The 18875-nt window shown below is 35.1% G+C and overlaps 1 protein-coding gene across 47 annotated transcripts in view; it reads right to left on the minus strand.

Annotated features, from left to right (window-relative positions):
- RIMS1 (regulating synaptic membrane exocytosis 1) overlaps positions 1–18875 on the minus strand; it is a 537571-nt gene that overhangs the window by 146454 nt on the left and 372242 nt on the right. For 21 of the 47 annotated variants that reach the window (XM_051854584.2, XM_051854575.2, XM_051854573.2 and 18 more), the window contains 2 exons: positions 17930–17992; positions 13098–13187 (listed from right to left, as the gene is read on the minus strand). The exons of 13 other annotated variants lie outside the window; for them this stretch is intronic. In XM_051854584.2, coding sequence (XP_051710544.2) covers positions 13098–13187; positions 17930–17992 — 153 coding nt within the window. Of the gene's footprint in view, positions 1–5198; positions 5283–13097; positions 13188–17929; positions 17993–18875 lie in introns of all 47 variants that reach the window. 13 more of the 47 variants (XM_051854559.2, XM_051854558.2, XM_070073890.1 and 10 more) reach the window with 2 other exon arrangements.

Raw genomic sequence — 18875 nt, forward strand, 5'->3', positions numbered from 1 at the left:
TCACCATCCTGAAAATCCTAGGGACCTAAAGAATCATACCAAGTATACCCTGCCCGTGTTCAAAAGGAACACCGAAGCCTGGATGGCAGCGCCTATCTCTTTATCACATGGTGTACCAAATATTTTAATTCCCATTGCTGAGAACTACTGTTTAGAAAAAAATGATTCATTTCAAAATACTACTGGCCATTCACAATGCACCTGGTCACTCAAGAAACAGGTGTACAATAAGATTAAAATTTTTATGCCCATTAATATGACATCCATTTCACAGCCCATGGATCAAGCAGTAGTTTAAATTTTCACACCTTATTATTTAAGAAATACATTTTGTAAGATTACAGCCGCAGTGCAGAGTTAAGTCTTCTGATGCATCTGGGGACAAAATGAAAACATTCTGGAAAGAATTCACCATTCGTGATGGCATTAAGAACATTCATAATTCACAGGAGGTCAAACTGTCAGTTTAATAGCAGTTTGGAAGAAGTTGACTGTAACCCTCATGAGTGACTTTGAGGGTGTTCAGTGGAGGAAGTAAATGTAGAAGTTATGGAAAGAGCACGAGAACCAAAATTAGGAACGGGGCCTACATGTGTCACTGACTTGCTGCAATCTCCTGATGAAACTTATCTGATGAGGACTTGCTTCTTATGGATTAGCAAGGACACTGGCTTCTAGAGATGGAAACTATTCCTGAAGAACATGCTGTGAACATTGTTAAAATGACAACGAAGGATTTACAGTACTACGTAGACTGAGTTGATAAATCTTAAGTAGGATTTAAGAGGATTGACACCAGCTTTTAAACAAGTTCTACTGTGTGTAAAATGCAATCAAATAGCATCGCATGCTACAAAGAAATCTCTCATGGTTACAGATGCAGCAAACTTCATGGTTGTCTTATTTTAAGAAAATGTCACTACCACCTAGCCTTTAGCAACCACACCCTGAATCAGTCAGCAGACATTAACATCAAGGGAAGACCCCACCCCCGACATCAGCAAAATTATTACTTGAAGGCTTCTATCATTACTAGCATTTTTAATAATGAAGCATTTTACAATTAGGATACGCACACTGTTATACTGTACACATAATAGGCTTAACTTTTACATATACTTGGAAACCAAAAAAAAAATTGTGTGGCTCATTTTATTACTTTATTGTGTTGACCTGGAATTGAACCTATGGTATCTCCAACGTGTGCCTTTGTATTGATACGAAATCATTCTCAATCAAAATGCTGGAGTCAAAACTTCAAGTTAACAACATGTTAAAACACACTTCAAGACATACCCTACAAGGATTTGTATCTTCTTGGATAAAGTATTTACCAAAATAGTTTGAAGTTGAATTAGGTAACAATAATAATTTACAACAGCCTTTCCTACTTAAAGATGAATGGTTAAACTGTCAGCACTAAACTCAGAAACTTCATGCTTCAGGAACACATTAAAACACATTTTTTTCCCTAAATGGCTATTCACAAAATGTGGCAATTTCAAGCCACACGCAGATCTAAGTTATACTAAGATTCATAGACTTATATATACCCAAGTTCAAAAAGGGCACTTTTTACCTATTAAAATAATGCCATTTTGAAAGAGATACTTTGTTACCAGAATGATGATTTTCTAAAACTCTTGGCATTTTTAGTAATAAAATGCAGGCAAATTTTCACTGAAATTTTTTAAGTCACAAATATTCATGAAGGGGTCCAAAATTATATATTTTCATCATTACTTTAAATAGCCTATAACTTCTAAACTAGTTCTAGATATAGATAAACTATATATATATATATATATATATATATATATATATATATATATAGAGTACCATTTCAGATAACATTAGGAATGCTTATTGTTGAAATTAGGTTATGGAGAAGTGATTCATTTAAAATTGGGTATGTGTGTACATCTATATGAATACATGTGTGTCTGTGTACATATGGGAAACCAGAGGGCACCAAAAGGTATTGACTTATTTGAAGGTACTTGAGAACCCTCTTAAAAAAGTATTTCTTGGGGCCGGCACTGTGGTGCAGTGGGTTAAAGTCTTGACCTGAAGTGCCAGCATCCCATATGGGTGCCAGTTCTAGTCCTGGCTGCCCCGCTTCTGATCCAGCTCTCTGCTGTAGCCTGGGATAGCAGTGGAGGATGGCCTGAGTCCTTGGGCCCCTGCACCCATGTGGGGGACCTGGAGGAAGCTCCTGGCTTCAGATTGGCGCAGCTCCGGCCATTGCGGCCATCTGGGAAGTGAACCATCAGATGGAAGACTCTCTCTGTCTCTACCTCTTTCTGTAAATCTGTCTTTCAAATAAATAAAAATAAATCTTTTAAAAAAGACAAAGTATTTCTTACTTGTGTCACATTATTATTTTCAAAACAACCAAACATGGCCATTATACAAAACATCCAAAGATTGACAGTATAAACTGTCACTGGTTTTAGAACCCTGGCTTTCAATGTCCTACGGCAAAAGCCACCTAATGACCAAATTTGTATAAACATTAACTACATCCAAATCTGATGCCATGCTCTTTGCATTTAGAAATTGGTAAAAATTCTGAATGAGAGTCCAAAGTTGATGAGCGGTGACCTGCACATGTTTATTAAGTTTTGCTAAGTGACTGACATAGCTACCCATGAATTTAGCATTAGTTTATAGTGATTTCTCTCTCATCTTTATGGATACATATAATTTTTATATTTTTTATTTTTTTAAGATTTATTTATTTGAAAGTGAGAGAGAAAGAATCTTCCATCCACTTGTTCACTCCCCAGATAGCCTGAATTGCCAGGGCTGGGCCAGATTGAAGCCAGGAGCCACGAGCTTCATCCAGGTCTCATATGTGGGTAGCAGGGGCCCAAACACTTGGGCCATCTTCCACTGCTTTCCCAGACACATTAGGAGGGAGCTAGATCTGAAGTAGAGCAGCTGGGATATGAACTGGTGGCCATATGGGAAGCTGGCACTGCAGGCAGTAGCTTTACCTGCTATGCCACAACACCAGCCTCTATTGTTATATTTTAATAAAAGTTTATTATAAATTTTTTTTACTCTATACAATTCTAAATCATAGTATCAAATCATATTAAAACATACATCTTCTGGTTAAATTCAAGACTTACTTAGAAATAAGCCATCATAAAAGAAAAAAACAAGCGGGGCTGGCATTGTGGCATTTCAGTAAAGTCGCTGCCTGCAATGCCAACATCTCATATGGATGCCAGTTTGTTTCCCAGTTGCTCCACTTTTGATCCAACTCCATGATAAAGGCCTAGAAAAAGCAGCAGAAGATGGCCCAAGTATTTAGGCCCCTGTCACCTACTTGGGAGAACTGTATAAAGTCCCTAGCTCTTGGTTTCTGCCTGGCTTAGCCCTCTCTGTTAGGGAGTGAACCAGCAGATGGGTGATGTCTCTGTAACTCCTCCCAATATTTTTTTTAAAACACAGCAAAATGCATATTCATAATTTTGAATTGAATAAATTTGGTTTAAAAATTTTATCTAATAGAATAATTTCCCTACTAAAATCTATGCTTATAATTATATATGCATCTGGAAAATAAAATAACATAAATTATAAACCATTAATTGAAGCTAATGACAGGCATATAAAAACTGAAACTATTACTTGGTTAGTATTTGGATTAATCAATATCCAGATAAACTTATATTCACTTTTGAAAGATCATCATATTTACCTGTCTTATACTTAAGCATTAATTACATTGGGTGAAATCACTTATTTGTTTTGGAATAAATCCAATGATTTTACAGAATTACCTTTCCTAAAAGGAAATTCTAGGTTCCTTGACAGCCAGACCCTTGTCTTTCTTAATCATGGTTGAACTCCAGTGATTAGAATGATATCCACAATAGGGGCCCATCTAAGTGTTTACTGGACAAATTAGTAGCAGTATAGGATTAAATTTTTATTTGATACAGATTTGCTCTTATTTTAAAGGGCTTTACACTTAGTAATAATTTTTAGATGAGCTATTTTACTAATTCTTCCAGAATTTCTATCCTAGAAATCAGGTAACAGCAGAAGAAATTAATTTTAAATCCTAAATATGAAAATATAAATGTTTAAAATATTCTGAAACATTCAGAAAATATCTGAAGAAAATTATGGTCTTTTCCAAAATTTGTAAAATAACATTTTTCTTCTTGTGGCAGTTTAATTTTTCTTTTAAACTGAATTCATAAAAATATTTTTGTTTACAGAATAAGAATAAAAAGATGTCATTAATAACTTAGGCTACAACCACTTTGCTATACATATGTATACAAGAAAAGGAGAACCAAAATGCTCATAAGATCAGTTGTTCAATTTCAGAAATACTACATCTACTTATCCTCTTAATGAACATCATTAATATGTTGACTTAACTTCTGCTTACACCAGAAAAGCACCTAAAATATCCCAAAACATTTGTGACCAGTCAGAAAACAAACAAACAAACAAAAAACTAAAGTAACAACAAACACCACAATTCAATTTTACAACCACAAAAAACAAACAGAATAATTACAAAAGCAATAGAAAATATACTTTGTGGAACTTGTGACTTTATTAGCATGAAGTGGATTCAAAGCACTGATGCTATTTTTAAAAACCTACCTTGTGGCCTAACCCTTGCCCTTGAAAATGCTTTGTTTAAAACACAATATTCAGAAAGTGTACAATAACCAGGTGTTCTGCTTTAAACTAGGCAATTTTTAATATACCCAAAGCCTAAAGTTCATGATTAACAAGCTTAGATAGTACTAAAACAAGACAGTTGAGATTAAATGATCAACCATAACGAATATTTGGCTCTGTAGTAGATTTTAACACACTCTTAAGCACCTGAGAATTTATAGGATTCAGATGTAAACAAAAACAGTACTTAAATATGCTTCTAGAGATTCAAAACACTGAAACAAATGCCAGTGGAAACAACTCCTTCACTGGACCCTGACTCAACTGTGTGTGTGCAGTTGCCATCTGCGCTCTAATCTCTGCTAGCCAGGTATTCTGAGGTGCTTTATTAGAGCTGGATGCAGTTGTTGATGGAATCACAGAACACAAGTGGCTGTGGCTCCTCATAGGAGGCATGCCACAACCACACTCCTGGTTACCCTTTATTCGGTGACCTAAAGCCCCTCCACGCCGCTCGTTTGTGAGGAGGAGTTGACTAGTACCTGTCATTCTCCGGAGATGCATGCTGGATTTGAATCCTGGGGCTAGGAGGTCGTCTCCTATCTAGGGAGGGGGACCATCTACCCCTGTTTGCCCAGTGAACAAGACAGGAAAAAACAGGACATTTAGTAACTCTTAAAACAAAGGAATATATGGAACAACAGGACTGGAAAATCACCTCAAAAAGGCAAAGTATAGATTCTATACTTCATAATTTAATCCTCATTTTGATAAGCCTTAGTAATATTCATTATACACGGTATAAAATGAAATCTGTAAGCAGAGCAAACATTTATTTGTGAACAAATAAATAAATGTAATTATCTTAAAGGAATAAACAAATAAATAAATGAATTATCTTAAAGGAATTCTTTAGCTATAAGATTTTGTAATTATCAGAAGGAAACTTCTGGGGCCGGCACTGTGGTATAGCGGGAAAAGTCGCTGCCTGCAGTGCAGGCTGGCATCCCACATGGACGCTGATTCTAGTCCCAGCTGCCCCACTTTGGATCCAGCTCTGTGCTATGGCCTGGGAAAGCAGTAGAAGATGGCCCAATCCTTGGGCCTTTGCACTGCTTGGGAGACCCAGAGGATGGAAGACCTCTCTCCCTCTCTCTGCCTCTGCCTCTGCCTCTTTCTGCAACTCTGCCTTTCAAATAAATAAATAAATCTTAAAAAAAAAGGGGAGGGGGAGCTTTTTCTAATGTCACTAAAAAAAAAAATCCACCTTTCTTGACTTCATATAAGGCTTACTGGATTTACTAGATCATCAGGACAAAAGCTGCAAGGGTTGTCAACATATGACCAAGAAGCCTGATGTCAGCAGGTACTCAGTTCTGAAATTCCCTTGTAGTCTGTTTAATCAGTCTTAACCAAACTTAGCGTATTTCAATTTGAGTTTTAAGGAAACCATGTAGCAAGTGAATATGTTCAATAATAGAATTTGAGAAGAGAAGATTGAGTGGCATATACTCTTAAAAGTTCTAAATGTAATTTTTTTAAAAAATTCTGCATCAATTTTAAATTATTAGATTATTTCAAATTATTTAAATGGTTGGCTAATCCAATCTGAAGGCTCTAAAATGTTTCTTTTCACTTTATAGGTTTTGTTCTATGGATTAAAAAATGTTTTCTAAAATAGTTTTTAAAAAATTCAAATTCAGTGTTTTCAAGATTTTATTCACGTAATATAGAACAGCTGAATTTTTTTGTTATTTGAAAACACAAAAATACAAAAATACAAAAAATTCTTCTGTGAAGTGGTAATAATCACTTAAAAGGATTTATGTATAACCTTCCTTCCTGAGGCAAAATTCCAGTCCTTGTATTTATTTAAACATAAAAGTAAAGAAAAATAAAACATAATAATGATGAAGCATGCAGTAAATTATGAAGGAGAATGGTGTAGGCAAGCAATTAAAAGGTAATCTTGAACGAACATGTTTAGCAGAACACATCTATATCTTTATACTCGAAGTCCTTCTGAATATGCTGACATGTAACACCCATTCAAGAAATCTGTTTACCTTTCCCCTCATGTATATTGGATATAACGAGAGCAGGGTCTATATGTACCCAGCTTTTTGTTTCAAAAGTAGACATCACTTAAGTTTTGTTATTACATAATTGTACTTAAATAGACTAATATATTTCATATGCCTTTAAAATGGTGAAACTTCTTTTTCTCTCATCACACAGAAAGACCAAAATTAGAATTTTTATACCCACCCTAGTTAACTAATACACAAAGGTCCAGCTATTTTCATATGATAAGCTACGCTGGAGATTTTAATAATGAAATGGCACTGTATCAGCCCCTTCTTGACTTTTCTTTCAGACCAGCCTGCTTCTAAGTTATATTGCTTGTTTACATTTTAATACACTATTAGTATTTAAATATCAGGTATTGTAAATGTATTGATTCAGCAACATCTGTTTGTTGGGGTCCATTCCTTTCATTGTGCTCAGAAAAGAATCATTCTGATGGATACAGGTTTGAGGGATTAGGGTATAAGTTCCCTGCCTATGGTGGTGTTTTATTTATTTTTTTTACAATTGTTTCCATTATGCACAGCACAGAATCAGTAATAAACATGTGTGAGTATTAGGGTAGATATTAAGGGAGTAAGACCCTAGGATTTGCAGTAATTCAGGTAAGAGATAATGAGAATTTTAATGACAAAACTAACAGTGATGATACACATGACAGGATCCACTGATGAGATACAACGGAATTAAAACTGATATGCCTCCAGAGCAAATTAAATGTTTGTTATATTGTGGCTTTTTCTTCCCTAGCATTGATAAATCTTAAAGCAAATACGTGTGTATGTTTAATATACATGGTTGCATATATACATATATCTTTTAAAGGTATGTACATCTTTGGAAAATATAACTGAGCAGTTCAGTTATCTAAAAAGGAGATTATGTGAAAAGCAAATCAATTGTTTTATGTAGCACAAATCAAAAATATTTGTGAGCTGTTATAACATTAGAAACCAAATGAGATACCTGATTATACAAGAATGTATTTTTGTTTCACTCTCATTTTATTCATATTAATTCCTATCAGGTTAAGCTGCTGCCTGCTGCGCTGGCACCCCATATGGCCGCTGATTGAGTCCCAGCAGCTCCTCTTCCTATTCAGCTCCCTGCTAACGTGCTTGGGAAAGCAGCAGAGGACGGTCCACATTGCTTGGGTTCCTGCACCTACATGGAAGACCTTGAGAAGCACCTGGCTACTGGCTCCAGCCCAGCCCAGCCCTGGACATTCTGGCCATTTGGGGAGTGAACCAGCATATGAAAGGTATCTCTCTTTCTCTTTCTCTTTCCTTCTCTCTCTCTCTGTAACTCTGCCTTTCAAATAAATAAATCTTTACAAAAATAAAAAAGACCTCCCCCAATATTGCATTAAAGTGATTTTACTTATTTTAATTAATATATATGCTTACACTTGAAACAAGATTCATGAAATTCATTTTGATTCAATTTACAAATGTTTTTGTGACAGGAACCACCTCCCTTTGGCCTCATGTTTCCCTATGGAGGGACTTTCACACCCATTTTCTTTACTGCACCTCACAGAGGGAGTGGCTTACATGACAGGTGACTTTCAGTTTAGGAATCGCGTACAACTGATTTATTGCTTTCTAGATTCCTCCTTGTAAAGTCAGGTTGCCTTTCTATACATAGTGAATACCAAGATGAACAAACCTGCAAAGCAGCCATGAGACAGGAGGCCTCACAGAAGCCTCTTGGGGTTCAGTAAAACGGGTAGATTTTGGGGTTTGTTAGCAGACTTACAGTCTTATAGTCATGGCATTCAAACTTGTCTATCATATGTATGGTGAGAATTAGAGCTCCCAGTTTTTCTAGAATCTGAGTATAGCTCATGATTAGACAAATTTGATAGTGGAAAATAGAGTGTTTTTCTTTTCTTTTCTTTTTCTTTGAGAGTGTTTTCCTAAGCTCACAAAATCCCCAAACTGGGTATTTACTAAGAGAAAAATAATAACACTGCTATTAGAAATGGAAAAGACAAATATATAATTTCTTCCCTGTAGTGTTGTATAGCACAGTGGAAGAAACAAACACACTGTTAAGTACATTATAATATATTTTTTTAATTATTTGACAGGTAGAGTTATAGAGAGTGAGAGAGAGACAGAAAGGGCTTCCTTCCATTGGTTCACTCCCCAAATGGCCGCTATGGCTAGCACTGCGCTGATCCGAAGCCAGGGGCTTCCTCCTGGTCTCCCATGCGGGTGCAGGGCCCAAGCACCAGGGCCATCCTTTACTGCCCTCCCGGGCCACAGCAGAGAGCCAGACTGAAAGAGGAGCAACCGGGACTAGAACCCGGTGCCCATATGGGATGCTGGCGCCGCAGGCAGAGGATTAGCCATATGAGCCATGGCGCTGGCCCCTGTAATAAGTTTTAATATAAGCATTTAAGTTATGTGTTCCCAGATATGTAAATAGTTCTAATTGGCAAAAAAAAAAAAAAAAAAAAAAAAAAAAAAAAAAAAGAGGGGAAGAAGGCAATGCGTGTGTGTGTGTGTGTGTGTGTGTGTGTGTGTAAGGGGGACTGGCAGGCATGAGTGGTGAAGAAATGTTCTACCAAAAACAAAAATGGCATTTGACTGAGTTCTTAAAGAATGAGTATAATTTTCAAGTAGATAACAAAGTTAGGAAGGGTAGTTTAATTTTTTTGGAAAAAACAATATATAAAATAATGAAGAGTATTACTAAAGTTTTTAAGACAATTAATGGGGCTCAGGGATGACACAAACTGGAGAAGGGCTGTCATCAAGGTGACTGATCTATTTGGGAGGCAATGACAGGATTTATTGATGCACTAGATTTGAAGAAAGAGCAAGAAGGGAAGTATTTCCAGATGATGAGCCTAGGTATATGTGGAAGCCATCAGATGGAAATTTGGACTTGCTACTCAGGAGGAAATTCTGCCCTGATCAACCACAGTGGAGCGCTGTCCTCACATATATTCTGGTGGAAGCCTTTGTTAGAAATGTAATCGAAGGGATGGTGTGAATGTAGCTAAAAAGGAACCCCTGGTGAAACTAGGGAAATGTTAATCTATATGGGGTAGGGAGTGAGGACAAGCCAGCAAAGGAGACTGTGTCACAACCAAGGCAAGAGAGTGCTGCAGGGATTACAGATTGGTGACAGTAAGGTTAATGTGAAATGCCATAAGCCGCCACTGGACAACTCAACCCACGGAGGAATTTCAGCATACTGACAGTGCAGTGGGACGGCACAGAAGTCAAGTTTCAGGATTTACTGAAAGGCAAAGACGGACGCAAGTCTATGGATCGTCGTTTCAGGAGAACTTAAGTGAGGCAATGATTGCTGTGAGTGGTTAAGAAAAAAGACAAAACATCCAAGAAGAGTAACTGTTCTCCAGTAGCTCTAAAAAAAAAAAATCAATGTATTAGAACATTTAAGCATTAATTAAAAAAAAAAAAATACCTGTGAGGGAACAGCTCGACATGAGGCCTTTAATTTACTCCTTCCCAAGCAGGAAAGCAAGGGGAGCGGGCATTATTGTAAATAACCTAGTATTTCTTGGTTTGTGAGGCATGCTTGAATTATGGCAATCCATAAGTAAGTTTTCTATTCATGTAACCACAGAACACAAATGGTAAGAATTCCTAAATGGAAATGGTTTCCTTTCCAAACAGTGATTCTTCACTTATTACTCAAAACTCATCTGTTAACCGGGGCTAGATCATAGAATAAGAGAAGAGGTGGATTTCTGGCTTCCCACTTCCTCAGGAAAGGATGCTGCGCCTTTGTCTACTGGGTCATTAGTAAAGTTTGGTGCCAAGTACTGAGTCTTCTCTGGCAACTCCACCCTTCGTGTTAACACAAAACTCAATTTGCTTTAAAATTTAGTAAGGATACTTCAGAAAGTGGCACTAAGTTAGCGTAACAGCATTTAAATCATCATTTAAAACTGAAACTTACTAGTTCACCAATTTGTTGGAATAATTTACTATCTTAAGGATATGAATGCTTAAAAAGTATCTAATGATTTATGGACATAGTAGGCATTAATGTAATAAGCCATCTGGTCAACCACAGTAATAAGCACCCTGGTAAACACTCTGAGCCTCTCTCTTCCTACAATTTTCCCCATGTTCCTAAGGACCCCAGATGCATCCTCCAAAGAGAATAAAGTCCATACTCCTGATGCTGTTAGGTTCTGTGTTGGAGTTACTGACACTCTCAGGAACAAAAAGGTGTATGTAGTCCCTATCTTCCAAACCAACAAGCATCTACAACTACTTTAATTTCCCTAATAAAACTTAACTTGCTTAATATTCTTCTTGGCAAGAAAGTAGCCTCAATAAATTAAGAGGGTTGCTGATGGTACCAGTTCCCTCTCCTTGCTCTTTTAAGTGCAAAATTTATTTTTAGTCAATATATAGCATCGATAGAGGTTTTCATTTTCTTCTTCTTCTATTAAAGGTAAGTTCATCCACTTGAATTTCCTGTGCAGTAACAGAGGCTAGATTAGCCATCTTCAGTTTGACACATTTTAAGGGTGTATCTGAGGGACTGAATTCACCAGCACACCTATTTGTGAATGTTGGGGCTTTAGTGGCACAGGGGAGATATGACAGATAGGTGTCACCATAAAAACAAACCTATGCTGTCCAAGACAGTAGCCAAAGGCACATGACGCTGCTGAGCACTAGAGCACTAGAATGGCCCATCCAAGTTCAGATGTGCTCTAAGCACAAAATGTACTCTGCATAGCTTACCATGGAAAAGTGAATGCAATATTACAGTCTTTATACTGATCATATGTTAAAAAGACAGCTTTGATATGCTTGCTTAAGACATCAAAATTAATTTTACGTTTTTTCGTACGGCTATAACACAAGTAAATGTATAACTGTAGCTTACATTTACTTTTGTCAGATGCCATTGGTTTAGATTCTATTAAAAACATTAGGTTGGTGTCATAATCAGAAGCTTCTAGGAACTTAAGCAATTCTTTTTTAGAAAACACTAACCCAACACATACAGGAAATAATAAATACTAAAAAAATTAAAAATGTCTAGCTACTCTTTAATTATAGTTTGGGGAAACACATGACATAGAATAATAAAACAATTTTAATTGTGATTTTAGAAGAGCCTGAAGCCCTTTCAACAAAAATTTCTATTAAAAGGGTAAAAGGATACAAAATGCAAATTAAACTTCATTTTTTCTATTACAAGCTTATAAATATAAAACAGTACATAATTAAAAGGTAGATTTTATTAGAATCTAACAAAGATATTAATAATATGTATGTATTTCTGAACCTACTGTTTAATTCCAGGAATGCCTTATAAGAAAATAAACAATTAGACTAGAAAGTGTGCTGAAGATAAATTTTACATAGCCTCTGAAGAAGGAGAAGTGGGGTAAATTATTGCAACTGAATATTTTTCTTCAGTATTTGTAAAGAGATAGAATGAAAATATCTTGTGAATGAATGATTTCTAATTTAAAACAGACAGTAATTATCATCTGCACTATATATTATAACCAAGTTTGCTGGAATAGAAGGTTCTATCAAAATGAAAAAGGTAAATGCTTACAATTAAGAACTGTGATACATAATCACTGAATGAACTGAATTAAAATGAGAATAAAAGTTTTAAGCAAAATTATATGTGTATATGTGAACTCAAAAAGTTCATAAAATGTTGTATAAAAATCACACAGATTCAAAAATTTTTACATCAAACTTAAATGAATTTCATCTTTCCACAAACTTTTTGAAGTACCCTTGTATATATTATGTGGACATTAATGAATATGCCATTTTTTGTTGTCAAAATGTAATTTAATGCAAAACATGACCTATATTCGAACACCAGGTTAAAAACAAAAAGAGATGCACACAGAACGGTTCTATTATAAGAGAATTCCTGTTTTGAGCTATGGAAGATTGTTGTTAAACTTAAAAATATTATTTAGTTGTGTAACTAACAGGAAAGCTCTCTCTCTCTTTAGATAACTCATTGGACCTTAAAACATGATCAGCATATTGAAGGCTCCCTGAGAAGTTTGTAAATAAACCAAAGAACAGAAAAAAAAAAAAATAAAGGGGAGGGGGAAGCAGTAGCCAACAGCTTTACAAATTACATCACACCATTTGCAACAACATTCACAGAAATATGTGTATGTGTGCCCTGTGGCTTATCCACATACACATACCTCTACACAGACATGTAATAAGGGAGGGGGAAATGTAGACAGTTAGCAATGTGAATATGAATGGATAAACCTGTGAGGCTCACATGAAACAAAACACAGTGACTGAAAAAAATAAAAACACTAGTACAAATGATAAGAAATTAAGAAAGTCTTTATTTTATACCTTTCTCGTTCTGGTGAATGCAAACTAGTATCTGGTCTCAAGCAGTTGGTACTAGCACTCCTAGCCCTGTCAAGGGAGGGCTGCAGTTCACTAGTGCCAGTGCATTGCATCCAGTGGTAGAAGAGAAAGACAAAGAAAACAAAGAAAGGAAGACCATGTTAGAGAGTAGAGCATAAAATAATGTCCTCTTTACACAAAAGGTAGAATCGCTGGGATTCAGTTCATAAGGGTGTGAGAGAGCTGACGGGATGACAGTGCAAAATTTTGTTTAGAAAAATGAAACTAAACAAAGATTATGCTTAAGTTGCTTTGCATAATTTTTTAAAGGGTCTCAGATTGAAAAATGACACTAAATCACATCTAATAAGGCAAAAACTGGACACAGGAAGCACTAAAAGAAAATGCCTCAAACTTCATTACCAAGAACAGATGCCACACCAAAACAAAATGAAGGACATCAGAGGAGAAACAGTTCTACAATTCAGCTGTTTGGGTTCAGGACACCAGACAAGGGAAGTGGAACATTTCACTTCCGGATGCTCTTACCTAGCCAGTATTTCATCAGTAAACCTCAGCAGCACTCTTGAGGTAAAGTATTCGTGATGAAGGGGATTGTCCTGTCTAGTCACTGATTTGGTCTTAGAATGTGTAGGCATAATTGAGCTTCACAAATTAAAATTATCCAAAAATAAAATGAAATAATTACTGCACTTAAAGTAAACACAGAAAACAAATAATGACAAAAACAAATAGAATTCTGCTATGTCAGTGAGTAGATTTAATTTAGAGAAGAGTTCTTGAAATATCAAGTTTTATAATTAAAAGTAGTTTTAGGTATCATTATTCTTGTTATATAAGTAGCTCCAAAGAGCAATGGCAATGCTTTATCAGAATGCAAATTTCCTACTTTTAGTAAGCAAGGGGTTGGGGATTTTATAACTGGTACTCACTCTTATGGCTCTTACCTGTAAATATTCCAGTGAGAACCATTCTGTAATAAAGGCATCTTGGGCGGTAATGTTTTATAGTGCCTAACAAGATGTCTGGAACATGCAACACAAAAACGTAGGAAACAGAAAAATATATATGAAGCAAATTTTATTAGTATATTAAGAATGAGGTCTATGAGGATACTTAGAGGGACATTTTGTTTTCCCTAGGAATTATTTAAAGTTGGGCTTGAAACAATTAAGTTCTGAAATCACAGACATCTGCCTCTGTAATTAAAATATAAAAATTATAGTTTAATTGAATTAATCAGAAAAATATTGGCTAATCAAACTCTGTGGATTATTATTAACCAATATTTAAATTTATTATTTAATCCTTCATTTAATATTATTCCTGTTTGTATGGAAGGAAAAAACTCATAGTCAAAAGTGCAAATATAATAATTCATGTACTTGGACTAAATATGGCAAAAGAGTAAATGTTGTAAAACAAACAGTTGTACAGAATTAGAGAGACAAGTTTGGTTACAGTCCTGGACTGCAGTGAATCAAAGAACAGAAGGCCAAGTAGTCAATGTTGAAAGAGCAGACTCTTTCTGTTTAAGCAATGACTGGTTCCAAATCCAACCACAAGTGAAACTTATCTTTGGACTGCGCAAGATGAGTAATGCCAATCGGAATGTGAATTCTGAATTTGCACAGTGGCAGAAGTGAAGCCCAAATCCACATGAATTCCTTTAAAATCTATCAGGAATTCTAGATGATATATGCCAAAAAGGGCAAAGCTCAGTTATTGATTATTTTTTTTGAGAATATAATAATGTTCTAATAATTTAATGGCTATTATCGAAACCTACCATCCATTTTTGTCTACATGAAAGTGTGGTAAGTAGGGAAGGCAGTCCACGTTTACCAAGGACACACTGCCAAACATCCCATAGTAGACTAATGGTCAAATCAAAAGAAATTCCTCAAAGCTTAAGTTAAAACTGTCCTAGAGCACCATTTTTAAGCTCAACTTGAGAAAAGATTTTACTGAAACCAAGAATTCAGCTTTCTTTAGAGTACAGTCTTCTTTTGAATTCCCAACCTTGGGTACTTATTATCTTTGGTAACAGGTTACTATAAAAGCTTTTGAGGAAATTGCTTTAGAGGTAATTTCTTTTCAGGAATAGTCTAACAAGGTTCTTCATAGAAGGGGAAACAATAGAAAACAGAATGAAATTTACATTCTGAAGATCAGAGTTCCCATGTTGGCCTTGCCACTCACTGGTAAGTCTGCTTCTAGTGCTACAAAATGGGGGAAATAACATCTATTTAACAGGGACCCTTTGAGAGTTAAATGAGATAACAGGTATTTAAAGAATATAGCATACAGTAAGGCAGGGCTAGCATTTCTTATGCTTTATACCACTTCCTCAGAATGTGTTTTAGGGAAAAGGGGTTTTAATATCAATAATTCTAGGTAATTAATATGAAGTAGGCACTTCAGTACACAACTTTAAGATGCTGTGCCTATTAAATCTATAGGAAGGGACTTTAATTGGGAAGTTTCCCAAAAATCCATTTGATCCACAAACTCTTTTATCGGTAGAACATCTTACAGGACCAATTAGATCTTTAGAAAAAACTTGTTTTGTGGCAAATATCAAATACATATGATTTTGAATGTTTTTCCTGTTATTTATGAAGTTAAAGTCTGTTAGAATTTTACTCATATATAAAATTATACCATTAATTCATAACATTAACATAATTAACTGTCAGAAAACTGAGATAAAGTACATTAAGTATTTAATGCTGTGCTTGGTATTTAATAATGTTATTTTTCTTATTTTTATTGGAGATCAGTAAATCTTCTGGTTTTACTTATAAAAGTTCTGTTAATATGACATATTTTGAAAAATTTGGTTAATTAGAATTTCAGTCATAAATAGATAAATGAATATATCCACTAAAAAGCTGCATTTATCTATATGTACATATTTTTATATTTTTATCTGGAAATGTTAAGGTATTTTGTAAATACATGAGTATAAAATAGAAGATTATATATAAACACATATACATATATTTGACCTCATGTATTCTCTATCTCCATACTTTAAGCATTTACAAAATAGGGAATGAAGAGAAAATTTTTTAAAAATCAGGAATAAAATGATAGTTGATATAATTATAGTTTTAATAAAAATGAAATTAGCAACTATTAGGGAATTAATTAAGCCAGAAAATTACTGCTATTATAAAAGAAAATCAGCAAGGAGGAAAGAGAAGATATTAGTGACATATTTTTGGATCCAAAAATTTGGCTAGCTCTGCTTCAGTTTCCTATGTTATTGCAGCTGTTATTAGTAACAAGGCTTGATTTGCCTCAGATGAACATTTATCTAGTTTTAAGCTATTTATATATAAATATACCTACGATTATTTGCCTATATCAGGACAGTCAAAGTCAACATTCTAATTTAAACAGATAGGTTATATGGAATTCAGAATTGATAGCAAGGCATCAATTTTAAAAATAAGACTGCATACAGAACATCCTACAAAAAACTGTCCACTTAGTACCAAGTACACCCCAGGTACCTTAATAAATATATATATTTCTTACACATGCACCTTTGTTTTTAAATGGTTGTACTAGTCACATTAACAGGACTACAAGAAAATGTCAACAATTAGTAAATAAACCATTTCTAGAAGCTATTTGTCTGGAAAAACAACTAATATGCCTGGGCAATTTAGCATTATAAAGAATCTGAGTTGATTTTTATAAAATTTATGATTTTATATCATTTCCTCAGTTGACAAGTAGAACTAATAATTCCTCATTACACTACAAGCAAACAGAGGAACTGCTACCAATAAAATAATTTCGGGCATGTACAAATGGAAACAATTCTTATTAGCACAATCATGTTTGCATTAATGAGCAGAACCACGTGCTCCACATAGAAACGATGAACCTGGCATTTGTCTTTGTCTCCCATGCCTTGAGGTCATACTTCTTTCATTCTCCTTCCTTTTACTTTTTATTGGCTAAAATATTTGGAAGAGTTTTTTGGTGTGCTGATTTGTTTCACTGACTTATTCTTTCCTTGCTCCCTATTAACTTCAGATTAACAATAAATAAATTTACAGACTCATTCTATGAGATATCCTGTAGGAAATTTTAACTTTGGATATGAAATTTGAAACATAATGAGACTAACACAAAGCTTTTGGGCTGTGAGTTCCAATTTAGAGATGAGTATTATATCCTTTGCTGTATTGCTACAAGCCTTTATGGGAAAGTTTGCATTGCAGCATTTTTGAGTTTGAGGGGGTGAAGGAGTCAAGAAGTTGACAAGGTCAATCATCTTCACTATCAGGCAGAAAGTAGAAAATAATCCATTAAAAATAAACTGGTAAAGACTTTATTATATGAACATAACACAAATAACAGGTTTCAAAAAGAAACAAAATGTCTAAAGAAAGCAAAATTACAGTAATGAAAACAAGAACACTGCCATGCACATAAAGATCAGACCTCCTGTGACTAGACAGGTTTGTGTGTGAGGGGCAGGGATGCTCCAACTGAGCATTTAGAATTTCAATTGCAGAAACTGCTGCCTCAGTTTTAGGAATATGAACATGGTTCCACCAAGCTCATTGGTTGCTGGATTTTGAATATGTAGATAGTAAAGTAATCTTGCTGGATCAGAATTGAAACATACTTGGAACCTTTTCCATAACCTCCATATTAAACAAAGCAAATTTTAAATACTTGGCAAATCCATTTTCCCTATTCGTAATAATACCACTAAGAGGGAGACGGAAGAATAGTAGAATGGAGAGAGTCACCACACACAGTCACCATTACCAAATCCCTGTATTTACCTGGTAGTATGTAGGCATTCTGCACTTCGTCCTCGTTTTGCTCTGGGCAGCATAAGAAGCTCACTGCACAGACAGGATGATGGGTGTTGAGTGAAACAGATAAATTATGAAAGCATTAAATGAGGTGGATTATGCCAATGGTATGCCAATGAAAACATGAAAAGGAAAGAAACCAGATTGTCTGCACTAGCATTTTGGCTTGAGAGGTTAAACAAAAGTAAACATGACAGCATTTTAAAAGTCTAAACAATAAAGTACAAACATTATGGTAGAGGTCCTAGCTATTGCCGACTTGCTGTATTTCAAAACTATTTTACAGAATATTAAAATAAAACAAAAATAAACCTTCCCTAAATAAGATATCAAAATCTATTTCAACTATAGACATTTGAGTCATAAAAATATTATAAATTCAGCCTTTCTGATATCCTTGGGGTCCGAAAAGATTGTATTTATTTTTGGCAGCCTAGAGTGACAGTTTGCTGAGCTTCCATAGCCACTGAAAATGCAGTTTCACATTGTATTCGTGCTTAACCAACTGAAAATGTATTTGGGATTTTTTAACCTTTAAAAAGGTATGTTTTTCAATATCCAATCCAAATTAATTTCAATATATGGATTGCCCTGGTAAAGTTGCCCTTTGATTTTCCTCCTCAACAAAATTCACATTGGCCCAGATGAATGTTGACAAAGTAGCCCTAACTTAACTTAAGCCAGGTGATCTGTAATCCTATTCCTAAGAGCATTTTCCTGTCCCAGCACCCACGATAAGTCCACTCTTGAAGGTCATCACACAACTTCTCAAAGTAGGGAAACAATTATAAAGTAAGAAGCACAACTTGGGTACTGTGTCCTTGACTCCACAGTGAAAAAGCATTCAGCACCCTTGTCCTTTCCCTATCCCTCAAGGAATCTTCCCCACTTCAAAAAGCCAGAAAAAAAATAT

Source organism: Oryctolagus cuniculus, chromosome 5 (genome assembly GCF_964237555.1).
Source record: "Oryctolagus cuniculus chromosome 5, mOryCun1.1, whole genome shotgun sequence".
NCBI lineage: Eukaryota > Metazoa > Chordata > Mammalia > Lagomorpha > Leporidae > Oryctolagus > Oryctolagus cuniculus.